Consider the following 25,356-nt stretch of genomic DNA (forward strand, 5'->3'; position numbering starts at 1 on the left):
CTGAGTAGAGGGCTTCTCTTTGATCCACATCTCTCTGGCGCACATTATATCCTTACCCTCTGAGGGAATACCACAATGTGTGCAAACCTAACATCTGCTTAATGTAAAGAGGTTAGAGAATGATGATGTTATAAGGGTCAGTTTCAGTCTTTGTGGGGAAGAATGTAGAACTTCTGGAAGGGAATTTGGGGCTTATTTGGTTATTAAAATTCCAGGACATTGGTCAAAGAACTGACTGAGCCACTTTCTGAACTGCACAGCATTTTGTGCATCAAAACTTCATGATGGACATGTCTGCCTTTCATATTTTGGAATGTCAATCTGATAAACTGTGATCAAGACTTTCTCATGAACTGTATTAGTAGAGAACGGTTTGTGTGCATGTTTGGGGGATTGTGGGACAGCTCTGCTTACCAAAGATCCTTAGATAGCACCTTCCAAACCCACAACGACTTCACCTAGAAGGACAATGACAGCAGATACTTGGGAACCCCATCACCTGCAAGCTCCCCACCAAGCCACTCAACATCCTGACTTGGAAATATATCACTGTTCCTTCACTGTCGCTGGATCAACATCCTGGAATTCCCTCCGTAAGGGCATTGTGGGTTAACCTACAACACATGGACTGCAGCAATTCAAGAAGGCAGCTCACCACCACTTTCTTAAGGGCAACTAGGAATGGGCTAAAAATGCTGGCTGACCAGTGATACCCACATCCCACAAGTAAATTAAAATAATAAAATCCACGGTATTCCATTCCTACCTCACCTCCCCTGCCATTTGATTAATTGGGCTCAGAGGAATTTCAATATTTCAGATGGGCCACATAGTCAGCCATTCATTGCATCAAAGTGATACTCATTTCAGGTGGTAGGAAGGAATTTGGTTTGACACCCGAAAGCAAATTGGTCTGCAGAACTAGCTAAGGTTTTATTAATTAATAATTTGCCTGTTTCAAAGTCTGGAAAGTGGCAACTTAAAATTGGTTCACATTTTAATATACTTGCCTAACAGATACATCAGATTCCTGTTGTCGCTTCTGAGGAATAATGTAAGAAGTAGTGAGGATCAAAGTACTTTGCTTTGCCCACTATTCTTCCTCCAGCTACCTGGAAATTTTGTAACCATAACAAGCCACATGATTCTAGATTATAGAATGAAATTAATACTTTCAGAAAATCCAATACTTACCTGAAACAGTGAGGCTTAGAATTGGACTTGGAAGCACCCATTAATTGTACACAGCTGATATAAAATGCACCAGAAACCATGTTAGTCAAGAGTTATTCCACATCGCTAAATCCATAGGAAACAGCAGAACCAGGAGATAGGGACATCAATCAGCATACAGTTCAATTTTGGAGCTCATCACTCCCGTTTGATCCTCTCCTAACCTCCCACACACATTGACCATTAAAGACCCATCCAACAAACTCGACACAAAGTGACCACCAACCAGTTATGAATTATTAGCTGATTACTTCTTCTAGATGCTGCTGCTATTCTGCACATTTTGTATTGTGCCATATGTGTGAAAAGTTTCACTTGCTACAAGATGCATTTGAGTCATGGTGAAATAATTTTTTCACAGCTTATGCACACATCTATTTCTTCCATACAGGAGTGGCTGAAAAGAAGGGACCATGTGGGTGGTACGAGCAGAGGTCACACAGGGCAGGACAAGCTGCGAGAAGAGGAAGGAAGAGAACAGGAAGCAGGGTCTTAAGCAGAAGGCCACACCTACCCAGAGTTTTCAGGTCACAAATATACTAACTCAACATCAGTGACTACCAATGTTCGGGATCTCTAAGGGGGTCCTCACTGAACTCTGTCAACTGCTGCAGCCTCAACTCCAACCTCAAAGCAAGGCAAGAATCACATTGTCTTTGCCTGTGAAGGTGACTGTCGCAATGAAGTTTAATGACTGGCCTCCTTCTAAACTGGAGTTTATTAACAACACCTTGCATTTTGCAGGGTACTGCCAACGGGGGAAGTCACTGTAAGAAGACAAATGGTTTCATCAAATTTTGTCTTGCCACACAGAAGATGCCCAGTTTTAACCCAATCAAACCCACCAATGGCACAGGGTTAAAACTGGGTCCAAGCAATCAGAGTGAGAATGAAAGCTGGCAGGTGTTGTGGACTTTAGCAGGCCACATAGTGTCATTAACTGTGTGCCAATGACTCCACATGAATGTTGCTTCTTATTCACTCAAGTCAACACTGTTATATATCTGAACAGAAAATAATTTCATTTCCTGAACATGCAATTGCTATGTTTCTATGCACATTGCATTATACAGGACAGTATCTGGTATCCTAGTCACAGTCAAAATGCATTCAATCTGCAGCAGTCCTCTGTGACTGTTGGCTTTCAATCACTACAGCCTTTGATGATATAATCCATAACGAATGACCCATAGACATGAATGAAGCTGGCAGAAAATAGGAGACATAAAGCCACAAGATACCTGATAGTGCAGATTACTGCACTGTGGACACAATGATTCTACTACCTTTACTGCTGCAGTGTTAGAATACTTGGTTTAACAGGTCTCAAGATTTGGGATCCTTCATGCTGGAAAAACTTGCCATCATCATCAAAGCATATGTTCCAATCCAACTGAATCATCGTACAAGAATAAATTTGAGTATTACAGATAAAAACAGATATGGTGTCAAAACCTTTTATATTGCAGTGTTCAGGACAGTTTCACAAGAATACCAAATTTCAAAGGAAATGACAATTTGTGCTGCATGGGAAGAGGGTGTTGATTGGTTGGCAACTGGACTCCGATTGGTAACGGCATTGCCATGGAGATTGGACTCGGGAATAATTCAATTCCCAGCTATGTTTAAATTTAAACCAGATAAGTCAATTCTGATTGGTCATGGCATTGCCATGGGAAAGTAAAAAGGGAATGGCTGTTTCCCAAGCGAGGATAAACCAATTACCATTGTACAGCTAATAAACTAAAATAGATATAGGGAAGAGGAACATGTGGGATTTTAGAAAGAGGATTAGTGATGAGTGTACTCTCTTCTTCAATGGATTCCGTACCCACTCTGACAATAGCCTCAGAAAAACCCTTCTAATAATGGACTGTCCCCAGCACCATCTCCTCTATAGAGAATAGAATGTCCAGGTTTTTGTGTCCCTGTTTGTTAAGCTCCTGCTGCTTTCAGTTGTGTGACATCCTCTCCTGGAAAAGAAAAGGAGGTATGCCAACAAGTACATGGCTGAATTGCTGACAGTGTGTTCAAGTTGTGAGATGTGGGCATGAGGATTGCAACTGTGCTGAATGTGTGAAGATGAAGTGAACCATACAGCGTTAGTTATAAGTCCTGATTGGGAGCTGAAAGGTGGGATGTGGTGATTTAAGCAGTGATGAGGTAAGTAATGCACTTGGTGGGATATGGTGTTTGGAGATGCATTCACTGATTTTGACCACTCATTTGAGGGCGTTAAGCTTCCTGAGATCAATCCTTGGAGCTATACTCCTGACATTAACCTCTGCAGTTCCTTGTTCCTACTGCCTTTCATCTACATCTCCTCTACCAAGACGAGCAGTGCAGAATCCAAACATCTGGGGATTGGGACTGCATTCTCCCATGGTCTGCACTCTTCTCCCCTTTCTCTTCTTCTACTCTTTCCAGGTGAAGTTCAATTTTGGAATGATTTCTGGCACCTGCTGCAGCCAGAGTGCTCTTTTGAGTGTGGGATAGCTTTAAGAAGTGCAAGTTACCAACAACAGTGCGTCTCCGGCTAATGTGTCAAGTCAATGAACAGTATATGAAGTTCGGTCTGAACCTACAGAGCATCATAATGAGCAGTCGTCAAACTGCTCGCATTCCACTCAACACAACCAGGTAACCCGTGTGCTGTAATCCCCCACCTATTTTCGGATACTAACCAATTATAGCCCTGAATTCTAATTAAACAACAAAATACAAACATACCAGATTATAATTGCAACCAGTCTCATGATGGCTTCATTAAGGCAGTCAAAAAACTCCTTCAGTGCCCGGCCTTGCTGTTTCATATTGCCGATTACCAAACCGAAAGCAATGGAGAAGACAACGAGGCCCAATGCATTCACTGCATTGGAAGAACCAGCAACTGGAATAACCTCCTCAACAAACATCAACTCCTCTAAATTTTTGAATGCTTCAGTTATGTTTTCTATCATGGATGGTTCAGTGGTGGTTGTAAAATTGATAGATGATGATGTCGGTCTCAAGATTTTTCGTGTGCCATAATTTGTTTTGTACTGCAAAAGACAAAATATTATGAGTGTTACCATTCAGAGACTTACATTTCTTCTACTTTTCCCCTATTTATCTCTTTCTTACTTTGGAACATGGGGAAGGAAAAGAACATTCCGTACTCTTGAACCAACTCTATCAGTCAAGTAGATCATGGCTGATCTGTACTTTTATTCCATTTACCCAACTTACCTCCATCGTCCCAACACTGGACTAGCAAAATGAATTAACATTACTCCTCTCTGGAAATTAGTTTCAAGAACTGAAATGGGAGCAAGTGTCATGGACTCACAAAGCACATTAGGTGGCTGGGAACAATATCAACAAATGGATTCAGATGAAAATGAAGGCTAGAACCTGTCTTCCAATTCTTCTTTAACCAGGTTCCCTATAGCACCATTTCTTAACTTCTCAGGCAATTGCCGAAGTTTATTTTCTTTAAACCTCCTGAGAGTATGAAAATAATTTTCTGTCCTGATTTTACATCTTGCCAAACATTTCCAAACCTTGTTTGAATTGTGACACCCACTCTGCTACCCCCTTTCAGGCTTTGTCTCTTCTGTTGCCACTTCTTCCTGTGTTATAGTTTGCCTCCATTTGTCTTGTTGAATCTCAGTGGATTTAACATTGTCGAGGAGACTGTGTATGGCTTGTTTCAGAGGGCATTCTGTTCTCCTTATACTGCCAAACATTGTTCTAATGTGCAAGTGGTTGTTTCTTTAAAGGAAATATAACACACATATTCTATTCTTATGTGTATAGCTGACACTTTCCAGTATGATCATTTTGTTTGGCACAGCTTCTTCAGCGGGCAAGTTCATCATGCTGATGGTAATGATAATAGCTTGCTGTGTTGAGGTTAACTGAAGGCTGCTGTTGATGGAACACGTCTCTCTAGGAGTGTCTGGAGAACTGCAAAGCCCTTTAGATTTTAAGATGTTGTTCATCACACTCTAGTAGAGTCTGAATATGAAACTAATTAATGTGGTGCCAATAACATTCTTAAGGCAGCAAATATACATGTAATCCCCTATGATTGTCTGATCACTCCCTGTGATGTACATATGGACAGTTATTGAAATAACTCAGCTAATACTAAATATTATACAGTCGAGATATGGATTTGAATGTATGTGTTAGATTTCTGTATGTTCATATCTGCAATGTAATTTCAAGGCTCAGGTCGTTTCTCTCTGTTTTTAATTGGCAAAAATGTCACAATTGCATTAACAATAATATCAGGTGCTACTGTACTATACCTGGTTGGGATTATTTTGAATGCATTAATACATGGCTATTACAATGATGCTACAATTATCAGTACTGTACAAGTCGTTCTGCAATAATGCATGTTTCGTTAATGCGAATTTGCTGTAATGCGATTGATAAATTGGGGACACTGTTTCTAAAGCGCAAACTTTTAAAGCATGTATTAGTTATAATGTGATTCCGGTCCCATTTGTTTAAATGGTGCTAATGTTACACAATTTTCTTAGAATTTGGATTTGCTTGAGAATGGAACCACTGCATTATAGCAGGACCAATTGTACTAGTATTTCTGCAACTGTAAAGGACTAAGGATTAAAACATATGGCATGGCTACGGGAAACTGACTTAAAAATTACATTTAGTAAAATCTACAGTAAGATGAATTCTTTCTCAGGATAGAAATGGCAAGGTTTAACATGATTAACTCTCTTCACAACAACTGCTGATAAAGAATACATACACCTAAAAGTCACTATCCTGGAGATCATTATGATAACAGCTAGCACTTGAGTACAATGTCAATTCAGATAAGTAAAACCACAATCTGATAATGGGACCTACGCACCAAGTCTTATTAACTTTTTGGACGCAATGCCTTTGTGAAACAGACTGCCCAGAATGATTGTGGCCGAGCCCTAGTTTTTCAAGAACAAGTTAAAAAAAACTGTTCTTGGAAGTTGGCCAGGCAACTAAATTACAATGGGAAGGCCTTCTCACTCAATGTGGGATAATGATTAGTAATGGTCTATAATTGAAGCAATGACCAAGCCACCTATAATCATACGACACCAAAAGATACATGGCAAAGATCACAACCTAATCTAAATGATTACATATGTTAGAACAGAGATGTAGGTATCAGTCACCTCCAGGTCAAACTCTTTGTGAACATAATAAGTATCACCCACTTGAGCATTAAAATATATATCGCCTTGATGTTTGAGAGCCTTTTTAAAAAAAATCTAGTTTTTGTAATAAGATTGAAGATTCAATTCTCTTGTAGAAATTAGAGCTAATTATCTGCTATTTTCAAAAGATTATTTAGCTTTGTGATTTATACTCTCAGTATAATTATATGCTTTCTTATAATATTAAAGTTCGGTGTTTACTTACAATTTAAATTGTCTCATCTAATCTTCTGTTGGTGGGGGATTTCTGACGACCTTTGCAATGTTTGGGAAAGTTACAATCTAGCTTAAAAAAATGCTTTTCAGACTATAGCGAAGAAGCCTTGACTGATTTCCTTCCTGGGGTGGAGAGCTAATTGGACTCTGAGGGTTCAGATAGCATGTCCTACAGTCAGCTCCTTCTGGCTGAAGTTGTGGGAAATTAGTTGAGAGGTACATCTGATCTTTTTGGCTCCAGGTGAGAACTTATGATTATAAAAACATTTTGCAACAACCTTTCTGCACTTTACTTTAAAATCACCAAAGACTTTTCAGGGGGAGTAAAAGAGGGAAATTTTGATATTGATTGATAGTATAAGGGTATAGTTTGACACAAGAGTTAAAATGATAGGAGAGAGAAAGCAAAATAGAGACAGAACGGTCACAGACAGGAATTTCTGAGAGCACTGCGTGGATTATATAGCCAATGTGCTGAAGTGGGACACTCTGGAGGCCAAGATCATAAGACTGAAGGCTACAGGAAGGAAAGTGAACCCTGAAGAGACGAGTGAGGCCATAGAGAGTTTTGAATATGAGGACAACTATTTAATATTGGATATGTTGAAAGGCCGGGAGCCATGTAGGCGAATGAGAACTGAGATGACTGAGGAGCTTGATTCTACATGGGACAAGGTACAAGTTGGTTGGAACTTACCAAGCGCAGTCAAAGTGAAACCAGCCAGAGGGCATTATAGTAATCAGGGTGAATTAACTGTCATATGTTAAGGGAAATATAATTGAGTTATAATGTTTTCCTGCATAACAACAGTGGAGTACACAGCAATGTGTGAAGTAACGTCAACAAAAACAAGAAACATTTACTGAATAGTTTTCAACGGTAATTTTTTTGGAATGCTTAGAAGAGCTAGATGATGAAATCTCAAGGACATGAAATGTTAACTCTGTTTCTTTCTTTCCAGCTGCTGTCTGACCTGTTGAGTACTTCCAGTATATTTTGTTGTCAGATTGCCAACAACCACAGAATTTTGATTTTTTTTTCCATAAGTTTTCGAATAGTTTCTGGAAGAAGAAATATACTGGGTTCCAAACTCTAATTGGAACTGGAATGGATTATATGCCTCCCTAAGTCTAGATATCCTTAAGCTGCATCTTCAATCTACTGGTGACAAAATCAGAGTTGGAATATGATGTGTTGATTAAAGATAGTGAGCTTTGGAATGTTCAGCAAAAAACATATTTAAAAATGTCAGTGCCCAGTGGACGATCTGTTGAATGTAATTGATTCCTTTGTGGAATCAATACGATTGTTTAGAAGGATTTGGGCACCCTTCCAGGAGGGAAACATTGCCAGTTCTTGGTATAGGTACATCTGAGGACTTTAAAGGGTATACTAGCTTGAACCATCTCAACCCCCCGAGAAGTTTCCCTCCTCAAGAAAAGACTAGGAATCATTTCGAAACAGATAAAAATTTGAGGCTTTGTTTAGTAACTACTCACCTGTTTGAAACAAGCCTCAACTAGATTGGGTGGGAACATATTCCTGTTGAATATAAAAGGGGAGAATTAGTACAGTGATAAGAGTTATGCATTTGTTTTTCAGTCCGTGCTGTGATATGTATGCTGTTGCCCTACACATTGGATTAAGAGAATGATGAGAGCATATTGAGAAGTATAGGGCTGCCTTGGACGGTTATATCAAACCAATCTAAAGCTATCATTAAGCAAGTCTTAAGTAAAATATTTTAAAACATATTTTTTAGATTACTTACGGTGTGGAAACAGGCCCTTCAGCCCAACAAGTCCACACTAACCCTCCAAAGGGCAACCCAACCACAGAATGTCCTGAATTCCAGGAGCTATGCCTGTTGCGAGCAGTGTAAAGTAGGATTTCAATGCAGCAGCTTGCTACTCCATCATTGGAAATTGGCTACAACAAACACAGAAAATGCTGGAGAAGCTCAGCAGGTCTGGTAGTACCTTTGAAGAGAGAAACAAGAGTTAACATTTTGAATCCAGAACGACTTATTCATCTGAAGAAGAGTCATGCAGACTTGAAATGTTTCTTTAACTCTATTTCTTTCTACATAGATGCTGCCAGACTTGCTGAGTTTCTCCAGCACTTTCTTTGTTTGTTTCAGATTTTCAGTATGCACACTTACTTTTGCCAAAGTCATCAATGGGACTTAGTCAATTTGTTGGCTGCTCCTTTATTTAGCTGCCTTTCAGTTGCTGTTTGGATATATTGTGGCACCCATTGCTGTTGTACATCATATACACTTACTTCACTCAGAAGTAAAGAAAAATTGCTAGTGTGATTTTGTATGAAAGCAAGAATTTGCCATTGTTTGCACACTGAGCAGAACTTATAGGTTTTCTGGAGAAAATCCACTAATTCAGCCTGTATTGGGACTGACAATGGAAAGGTTGTTGAGTGGAAGAAGCACTCAGCTCCTGTCCGGTTGGAATCTCTCCAAGTCACCAGAAGGAGGCACAAACCTGATAGAGTCATAGAATTGTAGAGTCATCCAGCATGGAAACAGACCCTTCAGTCCAACTCGTCCACGCTGACCATGTTCCCAAATCAAACTACTTCCACTTGCCTGTGTTTGGCCCACATCTTTTCAAACCTTTCCCATTCAGGTTCAGCCCCAAATTCCAGTCAAAAGATCAAAGGATCGCATCTTAGTGCCTTAAGTCTGTTCTTCAATTCAAAACCAGCTCCACAAAATATAAGTCCATTGAAGCCGCTAATTATATACTTATCTGATTATTACACAAATTACTTTTCATTTAGAGATTCACTGACCTGATTAGGTCCATGAAAGCATCCGCAGCCTGCACCTTCTCAATCTTTCCTTCCCGATGTAGGTCAACTTTTGATCCTTTGCCAGGATGGATGATCATTACCATGACAATTCCAATAAACACAGCGATGATAGTGGTTACCATGTAGAAAACAACAGCTCGGATTCCCATTTTACCAGATGCTTTGCTGTCCAGAGCTGCCATTCCTGATCGATAAAAGGTCAAGACAACAACTCAGATGTAGACTAGTCTGGAAAGTACTGGCAGAAACTATAGGGTTACATTAACACTAGAAGCACTCGATCATTATTACAAAATTACTTGAAGCTTGCTCATTACATTCACTATAAAGAGTCGAAAAGTGTGGTGCTGGAAAAGCTCAGCCAGTCAGGAAGCATCCAAGGAGCAGGAGAGTCAATGTTTCAAGCATAAGCTCTTCATCAGGAATGTGGGGGGCCCCCAATGGGGCTGAGAGGCAAATGGGAGTGAGGTGCGGCTTGGGGGGAGATAGCTAGGGAATGTGATAGGTAGATGAAGGTGCAGGGTGATGGTGATAGACCAGAGCAGAGGGTGGAGTGGATAGGTGGGAAGGAAGATGGACAGGTAGGACAATTCAAGAGAGCAGTGACGAGTTGGAGGGTTGGATCGGGAATAATGTGGGGGGATGGGAGATGAGGAAACCGGTGAAATAGATATTGATTCCATGTGGTTGGAGGGTCCTGAGATGGCAGATTAGGTGTTCTTCCTCCAGGCGTCGGGTGGCTAGGATTTGGCGGTGGAGGAGGCCCAGGACTTGCATGTCCTTGGCGGAGTTGGAGGGGGAGTTGAAGTGGTCGGCCACAGGGTGGTGGGGTTGTTTAGTGCACATGTCTTGGAGATGTTCTCTGAGACATTCTGCAAGTTGGCATCCTGTCTCCCCAATGTAGAGGAGACCACATTGAGAGCAATGGACACTGTAGTTGAGATGTGTGGATGTGCAGGAAAATCTCTGCAGGATGTGGAAGGATCCTTTGGGGGCTAGGATTTGGTGGTGGAGGAGGCCCAGGACTTGCATGTCCTTGGTGGAGTGGGAGGGGGAGTTGAAGTGATCAGCCACAGGGCGATGGGATTTCTGCCTTTGGACCCTCCAACCACACGGAATCAATGTTGATTTCACCAGCTTCCTCATCTCCCCTCCCCCCACGTTATCCCAGATCCAATCCTCCAACATTGCACCGCCCTCTTGAACTGTCCTACCTGTACATCTTCCTTCCCACCTATCTGCTCCACCCTGTGCTCCGACCTATCAACATCGCCACTCCCCACTTTCATTTACCTATCGCATTGCTAGCTACGTTCACCCCAGCCGCACCTCCCTCCCATTTATCTTTCAGCCCCCTTGGGACCCTCCACACTCCTGATGAAGAGCCTATGCTCGAAACTTCGACTCTCCTGCTCCTCAGATGCTGCTTGACCTGTTGTGCTTTTCTAGTGCTACAACTTTTGACTCTGATGTCCAGCACCTGCAGTCCTCACTTTCCCCGACATTCACTATGAAAGCAATCTGTTTTGTAACCTGTTCAGAATTAGCCTTGATGGAACTGATGTCAATGTCACTGGAGTAATAATCTCAGAACCAAAGGCTCATGTTCTAGGTGACATGGGTACAAATCCCACCATGGCAGATAGTGAAAATTGAATGGAACAACTGTCTGGAGCAAAAAACTAGTGCCCACATCCACGAATAAATTTAAAAAACATTGCTTTCCTAAACAACCCACTCACTATCACACAATTTGTAGAATCATTTACACTTAGCATGAGGTAATTTGGGCCATCAAGTCCATGCTGTCCAGTCCAGTTTGTCCCACCCACCTTGATCATCTCAACTCTGCAACTTCATTTCCTTCAACCCCTCTCCAATTTCCTTTCAGAATCAATGATTGTGTCCGCTTTCAACATCCTCATGGGCAATCAGTCCTGGCTCCTTGTGTAAAAAGTTATTTCTCACATTACCCCTTGGCTCTTATTCCATCATCTCAAGGGAAAAGATTTTCCTCATCTAGATTTTATAAGCCTGTCATAAGCTAGTACACCACAATCGAATCTTGCGTCAGTCTCCTTTATTTCAAGGAAAACAGCTCCAGCTTCACCAACCCCTAACTTATGAATTACCGGCCTCTCATCCCAGACATTATTTTTGTAAATCTCCCCTGCGTTCTCTCAAGCACTTTCATATCTCTGTTGAAGTGTGGTGGCAAGAACAGTGTACAATACTCTAGTTGGTACCTAACTAGAGTTTTAAGTTTCAGCATTTCTGCCTGACCTTTATTTGTATAAAGGTGCAAGGGCCCGAAAGGGTTACTGATGAGGAGTGCATTAAGCATCATCCAATATGAGGATGTCACATGAAACTGGGACAAAAAATAGAGCTGGATCTTGAAGGAAGTTGATGTAACATTGTAGATCTCCCCCAAGTCTCAGTTGCAGTGACTATCACATCAAGGTAACTTGAACTAATTATTATTATTTAATCAACAATAAACTGTTCAAGACTAAAGTGTCTTTTCATTAGGCTACCAACCATTTTACCTCTGCCAGACTAGATTGAGCAGACCATGTAGATCCTATCCAGGAAAGAGAAGAGTGGCAACAAATCTACCAGATGGATTGAACAACATGAAGAGCTACGCTGAGGATTCATCTTACAACATCTTTGACTCATTGTCCAAGATCCCATAAAGTTTACCAACAACTCTTCCAATATCTCCTTCCAGCTTCAAAGATTGATTGATACTCATGAACCCACTAGTTTCTTGTGCATACTTTTTATAAATCTATAATTAAGTCTCTGTTGCTTCTTTCCATCTCAACTGCCAAACTGCATCACCTCACATTTCCCTGTGAAATTCAGTTTGCCTTATAAAATTAATATGATTTACTTAAATTTTTAACACTTAAACTTAAACACTATCATTTAACTTTCACCCCTAACTTAAACTTATGGATTAGTACCATACTTCCCTTTACAATTGTGCTTCCCTCCAACATTATCTGGTTGCTGCTACAATATACTCAAACACAATTTGCTGCTATGAACTAACTGACACAAACTGTATACAAAAGATGTAACTCTATAACTCTACACATCCAAGAAATAATGTTGTAGCTTTAGGCATGGGTACCAAACAGAAGGAGCTACTTACTGTAATTCTCAAAAAAAATATTTTTCTTTGTCATTGATCTCTGTTTCCCATCATTTAAATAACTACTGGAGACTATTACATTTTCGATTGAGGAAATGATTTATAATGAGAAATCTTTGCTTCCTTACAGAACAGGGAATGTGCAAATGGAAGAGCCCAGATTGGGAGAAATGTAAAATGAGGCACCATATAAAATATCTGGTTCCACAAATTAACTTCTACCGCTGATATCAACTGACTTAGAAGGTTTGATTAGATTTCTCTGCCTGTTAATATCTCAAAATAGCCTGAGGCGGGAATTGAACCTGGGTCTCTGGCACTGTGAGGCAGCAGTGCTAACCACTGTGCCACCATTCTGCCCAGGGCAATTCACAGGAGAAATATTAAACAAACTTTGAGATCTCAGCTTCCTTGCATTTTTGCCACTGGATCTTTCCAAATAGCTTCAGGTGACCTCTGTCAAATTTGCCAGGCTATAGTTCATTACTATCTAAAGGGCATTAATGTTTTATAGCTCATAACTGTATAAATGAAACCTGTAAAACAAAAATATTGCACAGTCAAATTCTACGTATTGACGGTGTACCCATGTTGAAAGGCATACTGTCTTGGAAGTTTCAATATAACAACCCTCTATATTTCTGGCCCTGGCTGACCTGCTCTTTGTTGAGCAGTATACCGTGAGGAACAAGGATTGATTTGGATTGGCGAATTGCAACAGGCAAACTAGACAGCCCTGTCTTTCCTCAATGTATCGACCTCCTACTGCTCTGAAGTTCAATTGGCTTTACTGGAGGCACCCCAATCATGCCAGGGACTGCAGTGGTTCAAGAAGGCAACTCCCCACCACCTCTTCATGGGCAACAAGAGACAGGAATCAACACCTGCCCAGCTAGCGATGCCCACATCCCATGAGTGAATTAGAAAAAAAAGGTGCTCATTGTATTCTCAAAACCCCAGATTTGGGATGGGATCCGGCCAAAGACAAATGGGTAGATAGAAATCTTGCCTCGCTGTACTTATTCTGGTGGAATATAGCATGTGGAATGTATACACTGTTGAATGTTGAGATTACCTAACATACCAAAGGATGAACCTTTACAGTTACCACTGGGCGGAAAGTGACTGTTACAGCAGTGTGCCCCAAAATGAAAATTAATCACCTTTGTTACTTTCAATTCCATCCTTAACTAGTTTTGCCTGTTTCATGCTGTACATGAGCTGCCTATTTTAGCTTCTTGTTTGTTTTTAATTAAATCAGTCATTGTCCAAACAGAAATCTTTTTTATTCAATACATTATTTAACTTCTGAGTTACTTCTGCTCATTCCATGGACTCTCTTGGTTTAGGAACATCTTAAAAATGTAGTGAATTCACAATGAGTTTCTGAATCCAGTTCATTAGTGTAAACTAGAAATAGAGATATTTCCACTGCTGAGCCTGGGTCTCTGCATGAGTATTTCCCCCACCCTGATTTAATTTCGATAATAAGTAATCTTTGTTTTCCATCCTTCAGCCAAGTTATTATTCATTCCAAACACATTAACTCTCAGCTACGAAGCATAATAACAATCATTTGGACAGTAACGTTGTCATCCATAATCTGTAATAATGACAGTTTTTTGGAGAGTAACACTGACACATTTTGAAATAAAGACAAATATTCAGATGCTTGGAGTTGGCTTTTCTGATCCAGCAGGGTTCCTGCTAGAAATGGGTCAGGGCAGGCCCCAATTTGATTCTAGTAAATTTTATGGGGTCAGATTCTTTATTGCAACAAGGGCACAGCACCAGCTCTTTTAGCACTGACTAATGGAGGGAGGCATGGGAAATCCGGTGCTTTTGAAGTATTAACATAGGCAACAGCTTATTTAGCAGCTGGGAGTATAGACTTTGGACAGTGAGATAAAGAGCACTGTGGCTGTGGATCCTGCAGCAGGACACTGAGCTTCAAGTTCAGAAGCTGTTTTGTGGAAACACTTTGTTCCATGTAAGAGACAGAAGGCAGCAAATGCTTGTGGAGCATGGGAGGGAGCCACAAGGTGGAATTGATCAGATTCAGAAGGAGGGAGGTCAATTGGTATTCAGTGCCATCTCCACCAACATCAAATGGCAGTTTCATTGTCAGAAATCTTATGATCTTGCCAGGACAGATGAGGGCAAAGAGGTGTTCAAACCTTGTGACTATTTGCATCAATCAGTATCATTGGAAGGAGAGTGCCCAACACTTGTGACATCCAAGCTGGATGTCAGGCAAGATTGGATGTTTTAGCATTTTTCTTAATGAATCAAGTTTCTCACTCATATAGTCAACATGGTAACGTGTCGGGCATTGCACTGCCAATCCCTCCTTTGCTTATCCTTGCCATTGATTGCTAACTTCTGTCTCTTACTCCTTTCTAGATCCAAAAGTCAATTTAGGCAATTGTAGGAGTCTTTTGACAGGAGGAAAAAAAGGCAATGTTACTGCTCTCATTCTTTAAGAAGTAGACAGATCATAGTCATAGAGATGTACAGCATGGAAACAGACCCTTCAGTCCAACCCGTCCATGCCGACCAGATATCCCAACCCAATCTAGTCCCACCTGCCAGCACCTGGCCCATATCCCTTCAAACCCTTCCTATTCATATACCCATCCAGATGCCTTTTAAATGTTGCAATTGCACTAGCCTCCACCACTTCCTCCAGCAACTCATTCCATACACGTACCATCCTCTGAGTGAGAAAGTTGCTTCTTAGGTCTCTTTTTATATCTTTCCCCTCTTACCCTAAACCCTATAGTTCTGGACTCCCCGACCCCAGGGAAAAGACTTTGTCTATTTACCCTATCCATGCCACTCATAATTTTGTAAACCTCTATAAGATCACCCCTCAGCCTCCAACGCTCCAGGGAAAACAGCCCCAGCCTGTTCAGTCTCTCCCTGTAGCTCAGATCCCTGGCAGCATCCTTGTAAATCTTTTCTGAACCCTTTCAAATTTCACAACATCTTTCCGATAGGAAGGATTCCAGAATTGCACGCAATATTCCAAAAGTGGCCTAACCAATGTCCTGTACAGATCAGAGTGGTGCTGGAAAAGTACAGCAGGTCAGGCAGCATCCGAGGAGCAGGAAAGTCGACATTTTGGGCAAAAGCCCTTCATCAGGAAGGGCCTTCAATCCTGATGAAGGGCTTTTGCCTGAAACGTCGACTTTCCTGCTCCCTGGATGCTGCCTGACCTTCTGTGCTTTTCCAGGACCACTCTAATCTAAACTCTGATTTCCAGCATCTGCAGTCCTCACTTTTGCCCAATGTCCTGTACAGCCGCAACATGACCTCCCAACTCCTGTACTCAATACTATGACCAATAAAGGAAAGCATACCAAACATCATCTTCACCATCCTATCTACCTGCGATTGCACTTTCAAGGAGCTATGGACCTGCACTCCAAGGTCTCTTTGTTCAGCAACACTCCCTAGGACCTTATTATTAAGTGTATAAGTCCTGCTAAGATTTGCTTTCCCAAAAAGCAGAACCTCACATTTATCGAGATTAAACTCCATCTGCCACTTCTCAGCCCTTTGGCCCACCTGATCAAGATCCCGTTGTAATCTGAGGTAACCTTCCTTGCTGTCCACTACACCTTCAATTTTGGTGGCATCAGCAAACTTACAACCATACCTCTTATGCTCGCATCCAAATCATTTATACAAATGATGGAAGGTAGTGGACCCAGCACCGATCCTTGTGGCAATCCACTGGTCACAGGCCTCCAGCCTGAAAAACAACCCTCCACCACCACCCACTGTCTTCTACCTTTGAGCCAGTTCTGTATCCAAATGGCGAGTTCTCCCTGTATTCCATGAGATCTAACTTTGCTCACCAGTCTGGGATAGCAATATAAGTGTTGAGAGATAAGTGTCTAGAGATAAGGCGTATGTGTCAGCAATGGCTCAGTCGATAGCTCTTGCACCTCTCAGATAGAAACCTTTAGGTTTAAGTCCCACTTAAGAATACAAAATTAAGGCCGGCACTCTAATGCAGTACTGTGTGAGGGCTGCATTGTCATGAATGTTGTCTTTTAGATGAGGTGTTAAACTGAGGCCCTATTGTCTTCACAGGTGTCCTGGTCAATACTTACCCTTTGACTAACAGCAGAAAAATCAATTTGTTGGTCATTATCACATTGTTGTTTGTGGGAGTTTGCTGTATGCAAATTTGCTGCAGTGTTTTCTCCAACAGTGGCCATGCTCATGGATATTCTGCAATGCAAAGTGATGCCAACAGTGCAGGTTCAATTCCAGTACTGGCTGAGGTCACCATGGTGACTGTGCTTCTCTCCCTCGTCCCTCCCTGAGGCACTGTGACCTCTGGGTTAAACTCACCACCAGTCATCACTCTCCAATCAGGGAACAGCAAATGGTCCTCTGGAAAGTGGCAACTTTTACTTTTATGATTAGTGGTGCTGGAAGAGCACAGCAGTTCAGGCAGCATCCAAGGAGCTTCGAAATCGATTGGTATGGCGAAAGATGCTATTTAAATACAAGTCTTTCTTTTGATGTGATCTCCTGGACTGGGTTCAATCACCTGAGGGAATTGGAAAGGAACTTTCCTGAATATTATTTCTGTTATCACCCTGACATTGTGTCTGTGAATTTTAGTTTTGTCCCTTTTGGGGGATGGGTGAGAGAGAGGAAGGAAAGAAAGTGTTCATCATGGTATGGAGTTGGGGTAGTGAATCACTGGTTTCCCACAATTCCTTAATTTTGTGTTCTGAGGAAAGGTCACCAGACACGAAACGTTAACTTTGATTTCTCTTCATAGATGCTGCCAGACCTTCTGCGCTTTTACAGCAATTTCTGTTTTCAGTCATACAGTCATAGAGATGTACAGCATGGAAACAGGTCCTTCAGTCCAACCCGTCCTTGCCGACCAGATATCCTAACCTAATCTAGTTCTACTTGCCAGCAGCCGGCCCATATCCCTCCAAACTCGTCCTTATTCATATACCCATCCAGATGCCTTTTAAATTTTGCAATTGTACCAGCCTCCACCACTTCCTCTAGCAGCTCATTCCATACATGCACCACCCTCTGCATGAAAATGTTGCTCCTTAGTTCCCTTTTATATCTTTCCCCTCTCACCCTATGCCCTCTAGTTCTGGACTCCCCCAATCCAGGGAGAAGACCTTGTCTGTTTACCCTAATCCATGCCCTTCATGATTTTATAAACCTCTAAAAGGTCACCCCTCAGCCTACACACTCCAGGGAAAACAGCCCCAACCTATTCAACCTCTCCCTATAGCTCAAATCCTCCAACCCTGGCATCATCCTTGTAAATCTTTTCTGAACCCTTTCAACTCTCACAACATCCTTCCAATAGGAAGGAGACCAGAATTGTACACAATATTCCAAAAGTGGCCTTACCAATGTCCTGTACAGCTGCAACATGACCTCCCATCTCCTATATTCAATACTCTGACCAATAAAGGAAAGCATACCAAATGCCTTCTTCACTATCCTATTCTACCTGCGACTCTACTTCCAAGGAGCTGTGAACCTACACTCCAAAGTCTCTTTGTTCAGCAACGCTCCCCTTAAATTTTGTGTGTTCGTTTGTTCTAAGCAGCAACACAGCAATCAGCCAAGCATCCTGCAGTGACTAAGAAGGATTGATGGTCGATGATTCACACAGTAGAACTGAGCAAGGGCACTAACAAGTGAAAAGAATGGCGCAGCAATCAGTTCACTGGAGGACAAAGTTTGTGTTCTAGTGCTGCTGAAAGGAGAGTGATACAGGATTTTGGAGCCGAGACATTAAAAGAAAGTGCCTTTCCATGGACTCACAATTGCTGAATGTGTTGGACTGCCAGCTAAGTCTGCCAATAACTGGTCAGTCAGAAAACCTGTGTCCTCGTGACAACAAGTATTACCAAGATTTTCTTCCTTCTACTTTGAAATCATTTAATGCATTTGCCTTTGTCGCGCTCTCTTGTTCAAGTGCTCCTGTTCATCTGCACATCTAAATGTCATTTCCATCCCTCCCAACCTATGGCAAGAAACCGTAAAATAGCTGGAGATACAAGGACCACCTGATAGTATCACATGTGGCTAGATAAAAGCCCACCTTGCTACTACGTTGGCTACTATAGGAAATCCAGCCACAAACCACCAGCTTGAACCTTTCAGGTTACCCGTGCTCTCAGCAGAAGTTGCTGTCTATGGATCTCACTGCAGAAAGCTTTCAGTTGCACAACTCGAGTGAGTGAAAGTGCACGGTATGCTTCCGATGGTGCATCTGCAATAAGGAAAGTTCAATCGCACCACTTTCACCTGCAGTACATAATGGGTCTGTTTCCATGCTGTTTTTCTCAATGACTATGACTCAATGACAGGTATATAACCATGAAGGGGGATGTGACATAAACACTCAGCCTGGCATTAGGCAATAAGAGAAATAATCAAGATAAATTCAGTGTTACTCTTCCAGAAATGTTTTGTATATTGTCCAAAGTGTTAAGATAGAAGATTTCCTGACAACTCAAAGACAGCAGACATCGAATCAGCAAGCATCCAACCGTTCTGTACACCATAGCCATATGTGATTTAAATTAAACCTGATTCTTATGAATGAAATATTTATCGGTCCAGCGCTGATTAATGTAATTGCTGCGGACTCTCTGAATGTTAATTATCGTTTGGAACAAAGAATTCTGTACGTCTGATTGAGGACAGTCAACGTTTGAGGCTGTGAGAAGCTTGCCTACAAAAGCCTGATTGTTGCATGAGGTTCTGGGGCACTGCCAGGAAAACAATTCCACACTACTGTGTTCTTCAGCAAACATTCCCAGGGGATGGTAAGAAGGGATTTGGCTTTGAGCCCAGCCACTTTGACAACTCTTCCTTGCTGAGGCAAAAGCAGCACTCAAATTTATTGATACTCCTGAAGAAAGGGGAGAATGACAGAACGAGAGGGGAAGAGAGAGAGGAGAGAGCAGAGGGTATTTCAACCAACAAAACAGGGTATTCAAATACGAAAGCCAAGACACTGAAGAAATAAATGATTGGGTTTAACTTTTGATCTTTGCAGAGGGGTGATCTTAATGTATTGTTACTGAGATGTAGGATCAACTGAGTTTTTAAAAAGAAACAAAGAATTATAGATGCAGGAGGTATGAAACAAAAACAGAAATTGCTGGAGAAAATCACCAGGTCTGTTAGAATCTGTGGTGAGAAAGACAAATTAACAGTTCAGGTCCAATGACCCTTCTTCAGAAGCAATTGAACTTGCTATGTTATCAAACTATGTTGATGGTAAACTATTTGAGAATTCACTCTAACACACCAGTGAATGATAAAGGAATAGTTAAATTAATGTTTTAAACAACCTAATGTAAAGTAGCATGCCCCTGTATACTTTATAAATATCTTGTGTGGACAGGTTATGGTTTCAATGTAACTGATGGTTTAATTGCAAGGTATTCATTCTGGCTGTTCCAAATGAGATATATCAAGAAATGTATTTGTAATGTAAAGGGAAACTTCAGATTCCTAAATCATGGATCCCAGGGTTGGAGGACGTTGGACGTTGCTTGAATCAAACTGGCAATAACATCCTTGCTAATATGCAAAACAGACTAATGCTGCTCCACTGTCCTCAGAGAACAGAAGGAAAAATGCAGCAAGTTAAAGACTGGAAAGAATAAATTCTGAAGGTGGAAAGGTTATAGAAAATGATTGTTAGCAATAAAACATAAAAAGCAATTTAAAGGCTAGGCTTAACAGTCTTTACAAAAATACAGGAATGTCAGGAAAATCTTTTTAATTAGAATTAGACAAATATAGATGCCATTAGTAGAATCGTAGAGGATGACGAAAAGACCAGTGGGAATAAATCTGGAGCTGAGAGGTTAAATACACCTAGAAAGTGGATAATGTCTAAATTGGGGAATAATACTTCAGTACATTAAATGTACTATATGAATAAAACTTTTCTCACGGAACTAAATCCTGAAAGTAAACAAGATTTTAAAATTTGGTGTGAAAATTGCCTGTAAAGATTTCACTCTAATTAGCATTGTTAAGAATTTGAGATGAGCACCCATTAGCTAAATTGGGTCAACGACTAGTGTGTGGATCAAATGAAGACCAACAACATGACTCTCAATCCCTGTTCCAGCTGTAATGATTGTAAAAAGGTCAGCCAGATGGACCTCATAGACTATGAGTTCGCTGATTAAGGCTGTTAATCTGGTCAAATCAGGGAGCCCTGGCTGACAGATAAGAACAGGAGTGTACTCTGAGAGTTGGCTCTGAGGGAGCTGGATCAATGTCAAGGACTTTTTGTGTGTAAATAAAGGGTGACTTGGTGATGGGTTACCAGCCTCTGTGGAGTTATTTCACAAAGTACCAAAAGCAATCTAGATTTATTTTTAAATGTTGTAAGGCGTAGTATCAGGAGGTTAAAGGAAAAAGGAAAGATAATCTCCAACCCACTAAAAAAGAAAAAAAAATGAACAGGAGTATTAGACATCCTGTTCACTCAGAGCTGGCTCTGACAGAGCTGGATCAGTGTCAAGGACTCTCCCCATGTAAATAAAGCATGACTTGATGACAAGATACCAGCATCGGAAGAGTTATTTTGGACTGCTTCAGATTAGCCCCCTTAAGATAATCACTACGCAGTTCAGGAGTTTTGTTACAGCTACTCCTTCCTATAATGTGAGCCTTCTCTCAATGAATGGTTATGCACATTCCTCTTGCTCTTTCTATCCATTTCACTGCCTTGGCTCTAGCTCTTTTTCCTCTCCTGTAAATGCCAGCAGATCCCAATTGGAATATATCGTACTGTTTCAGGTGTCCCACATTAAGAAAAATATGTGAACCCAGGGAAAGTCCAATGGAAAGTTAAATAGGATGATGAAATTAATTAAGATTGAATAGCAGATAACAACTATAAATCTCATTCTCTTGAGGGTAAGGGATGACCTTATTGAGAAGTTCAAATAATGAAAGGAGTTAACAAAGACAGACAGGGAATGTTCTCTCTAAAAGAGAAATTTAGAAGGGGGTGGCAGAATAAAAAAAGTACAGGAGTGTCACCAACACCCTTGAGTTGTTCCGGGAGAGGTGGGCACCGCGGGAAGTGGAGTATATTGTTTCCCCGTCCAATTCTATTTTGATTTAATCCCTGCCCTCCCCATCACTGTTTGATCACACAGCATTGCCCTTTGATGTGAAGGGCACTGCTTGTCACAGGCCACTCGGGTGTTTCCTTTCTTCCTGGTGGTGGAAATTTGAATAAAGTTTCATGCACCTTGTGTCTTTCATGGGTGCTGGGGAAAAAAAAAGCACTATCGCAGTTAGGCGGTAGTGGGGGGATAAAAAAGGAGTGTCTGGACTCTGCTGCAAGACATAGCGAACAGGGCAGCGCTATTCGTCCGGTTCGTGGCCACTGCCATTCGACGCCTTAAAACAGCACCAACATAGTGCACCAGTTGGAGGATGGTCAGGTGTGTGATGGAATCCACCTGCACTTACCCCTGCCAGGATGGAATTTCACATTACCAAAGGTCCGTACTTCCCGCGGGAGCCTGTGCCCCACAATCTGAGCCGCCTCTTTAGTTTTAGTTTTATCCCTTTTAGGGACATCAAACGGCGGGCCCTGTACAGACTGCTGCTGCACACCATCCACCTCTTTTCCCTTATCCACCGCCCGGACGTGCCTTGGCGTGCCCATTTGTCACCAGGTGGTGGAGATCCCCAGTGGAGGGCTCTCTACGTGGGAGTCCTCCCTGTTTCTCTTGGGGATCTAGGGTGGAGGGTGCTGCATGGACCGCTCCCCTACAACCACAGGTTGTGGTGGTTCATGGACTCCCAGCCCAACTGCTTGTTCTGTGGCGCTGTGGAGTCCGTGGACCATGTATATATGGGGTGCTGGTGTTTGCACTCAACTTTTGATTTTCTCAAAAACCTTCTCACCTGTTTTTGGTTGCACTTCAGTCCCATGCTCCTGATCTTTGAGCACCTGGTGCGGAGCGGGGGAGGGTAGGTGAGAGGACCTCCTTGTGGGTCTACTCCTGGGCCTGGCCAAACTGGCCATAATCAGATCCAGGCAATAGGCCATAGAGGGGGTCGTTAGGGCCGATTACCTGCCCCTCTTCCACAGTTATCTCAGAGCCCGGGTGTCCCTGGAGAAGGAGCACGCAGTGTCCACCAACACCCTCGAGATTTTCAGGGAAAGGTGGGCACCGCAGAGTGTGGAGTGTATTATTTCCCCTTCAAATTCTATTTTGATTTAATCCCTGCCCTCCCCTTCACTGTTTGATCACGCAGCATTGCCCTTTGAGAAGGACACTGCTTGTCACTGGCCACTCGGGTGTTTCCTCTCTTCCTGGTAGTGGAATTTAAATAAAGATTTACACACTTGTTGTTCTTCACTGTGTCCTACACTTGCACACACATGACATGGGTGCAGGGGAAAATAAGCAAAGAGAAAAAAAACAGGTTAAAAAAAAAACAAGAAAGAAAAAAAATCAGGGGTGTCAGGCATCCTGTTCACTCAGAGCTGGCTCTGAGGGAGCTGGGTCAGTGTCAAAGACTATCCATGTGTAAGTAAAGCGTGACTTAGTGATGGGATACTGACCTCTGTCAAATTATTTCATCTGGTCCCAGCATAATTCAGGTGGATCCCTACCTGTCGGAACAGCTCCCTCCTTTCTGAGTACTGATGCCAATTCCCCTTGAATTCGAAGCCATTGATTCCATACCAACCTTTCCAAAATAAAAAGAACAGGAGTGTCTGGACTCTGCTGCAGGATATAGCGAGCAGGGCAGCGGTAGACATCCGGTTCACGGCCACTGCCATTCGACACCTTAAAACACCGATGCTCAGCACCGACATAGTGCACCAGTTGGAGGACGCTCAGGTGTGCGATGGAATACAGTCTGCACTTACCCCTGCCCGGATGGAATTTCACATTGGCCCCAAGTTCACATACTTCCCCCGAGAACCTGTGCCTCACAGCCCAATCCGTCTCCGGAGTTTTATTTTTACCCCTTTTAGGAACATAAAATGGCGGGCCCTGTATAGACTGCTGCTGCACACCATCCACCGCTTTTTCCCTTATCCACCGTCCGGATACACCTTGGCATGCCCGTTTGTCACCGGGCGGTGGGGATCCCCAGTGGAGGGCTCTCTACGCGGGAGTCCTCCCCCTTTCTCTCGGGGATCTGGGGTGGAGGGTGCTGCATGCTGAAGTCCCCTGCAACCGCAGATTGTGGTGGTTCACGGACTCCCAGCCCAACTGCTTGTTCTGTGCCGCTGTGGAATCCGTGGACCACGTATATATTGGATGTGGGAGCTTACATTCCCTTTTTGATTTTCTTGAAAACCTTCTCCCCTGTTATTGGTTGCTCTTCAGTCCCACGCTCCTGATCTTTGAGCAGCTGGTGCGGAGGGGGGAGGGTAGGTGAGAGGAGGGAATAGAGTGCATTATTTCCCCCTCCAACTCTATTTTGATTTAATCCCTGCCCTCCCCTTCACTATTTGATCACACAGCATGGCCCTCTGAGAAGGACACTGCTTGTCACTGGCCACTCAGATGTCTCCTCACTTCCTGGTGGTGCAATATATTGTTTTTCACTGTGTCCGACACCTGCACATACACAACATGGAAAAAAAAAGAAAAAAATCAGGAGTATCAGGGCACCTGCTCACTCTGTGGGCTAGCTCTAAGGAAAAAGAAAGATAAAAGACAAAAAAGAGTATCAGAAAGAAAATAAAAGAACAGGAGTATCTGGACGCTGCTGCAGGATAAAGCGAGCAGGGCAGCGGCAGACCTCTGGTTCGTGTCCACTGTTATTCGATGCCTTAAAACGGCAGCGCTCAGACCCGACATAGTGCACCAGTTGGAGGACGCTCAGGTGTGCGGTGAAATTCTGTCTGTGCTTAACCCTGCCAGGCCAGAATTTCACATTGGCCCCAATGTCCCGTACCTCTAGCGGGAACCTGTGCCCCACAACCTGAGCCACCTCCAGAGTTTTACTTTTGCCCCTTTTAGGGTCATAAAAGGGCAGGCCCTGTATAGACTGCTGCTGCACACCATCCACCTCTTTTTCCCTTATCCACTGCCTGGACATGCCTTGGCGTGCCCGTTTGTCACCAGACGGTGGGGATCCCCAGTGGAGAGCTCTCTACTTGGGAGTCCTCCCCCTTTCTCTCGGGAACCTGGGGTAGAGGGTGCTGCACGCAGCAGTCCCCGGCAACCGCAGATTGCGGTGGTTCACGGACTCCCAGCCCAACTGCTTTTCTGTGGTGCTGTGGAGTCTGTGGACCATGTATATATCGGGTGTAGGTGCTTACATTCCCTTTTTGATTTTCTTGAAAACCTTCTACTCTGTTTTTGGTTTAACTTCAGTCCCATGCTCCTGATCTTTGAGCACCCGGGGGGAGGGCAAGTCTGAAGACCTCCTTGTGGGTCTGCTCCTGGGCCTGGCCAAACTGGCCATAAACAGGTCCAGGCAGCGGGCCCATAGAGGGGGCTGTTAGGGCCGATTGCCTGTCCCTCTTCCACAGTTATCTCAGAGCCCAGGTGTCCCTGGAGAAGGAGCACGCGGTGTCCACCAACACTCTTGAGATTTTTAGGGAGAGGTGGGCACCGCAGGGAGTGGAGTGTATTATTTCCCCCTCCAACTCTTTTTTGATTTAGTCCCTGCCCTCC

The 25,356-nt window shown here is 42.7% G+C and overlaps 1 protein-coding gene across 1 annotated transcript in view; it reads right to left on the reverse strand.

Moving 5' to 3' along the window:
* Positions 1-25,356, reverse strand: part of slc1a6 (solute carrier family 1 member 6) — a 98,549-nt gene that overhangs the window by 18,334 nt on the left and 54,859 nt on the right. Inside the window, exons 4-6 of the mRNA XM_043721091.2 lie at positions 9,472-9,676; positions 8,163-8,205; positions 3,964-4,274 (exon numbers count right to left, since the gene is read on the reverse strand). Coding sequence (XP_043577026.1) covers positions 3,964-4,274; positions 8,163-8,205; positions 9,472-9,676 — 559 coding nt within the window. The remainder of the gene's footprint in view (positions 1-3,963; positions 4,275-8,162; positions 8,206-9,471; positions 9,677-25,356) is intronic.

This window comes from Chiloscyllium plagiosum, unplaced genomic scaffold, assembly GCF_037043375.1.
Source record: "Chiloscyllium plagiosum isolate Xiang-an unplaced genomic scaffold, Cpla_swu_hap1 HiC_scaffold_28, whole genome shotgun sequence".
Taxonomy (NCBI): Eukaryota; Metazoa; Chordata; class Chondrichthyes; order Orectolobiformes; family Hemiscylliidae; genus Chiloscyllium; species Chiloscyllium plagiosum.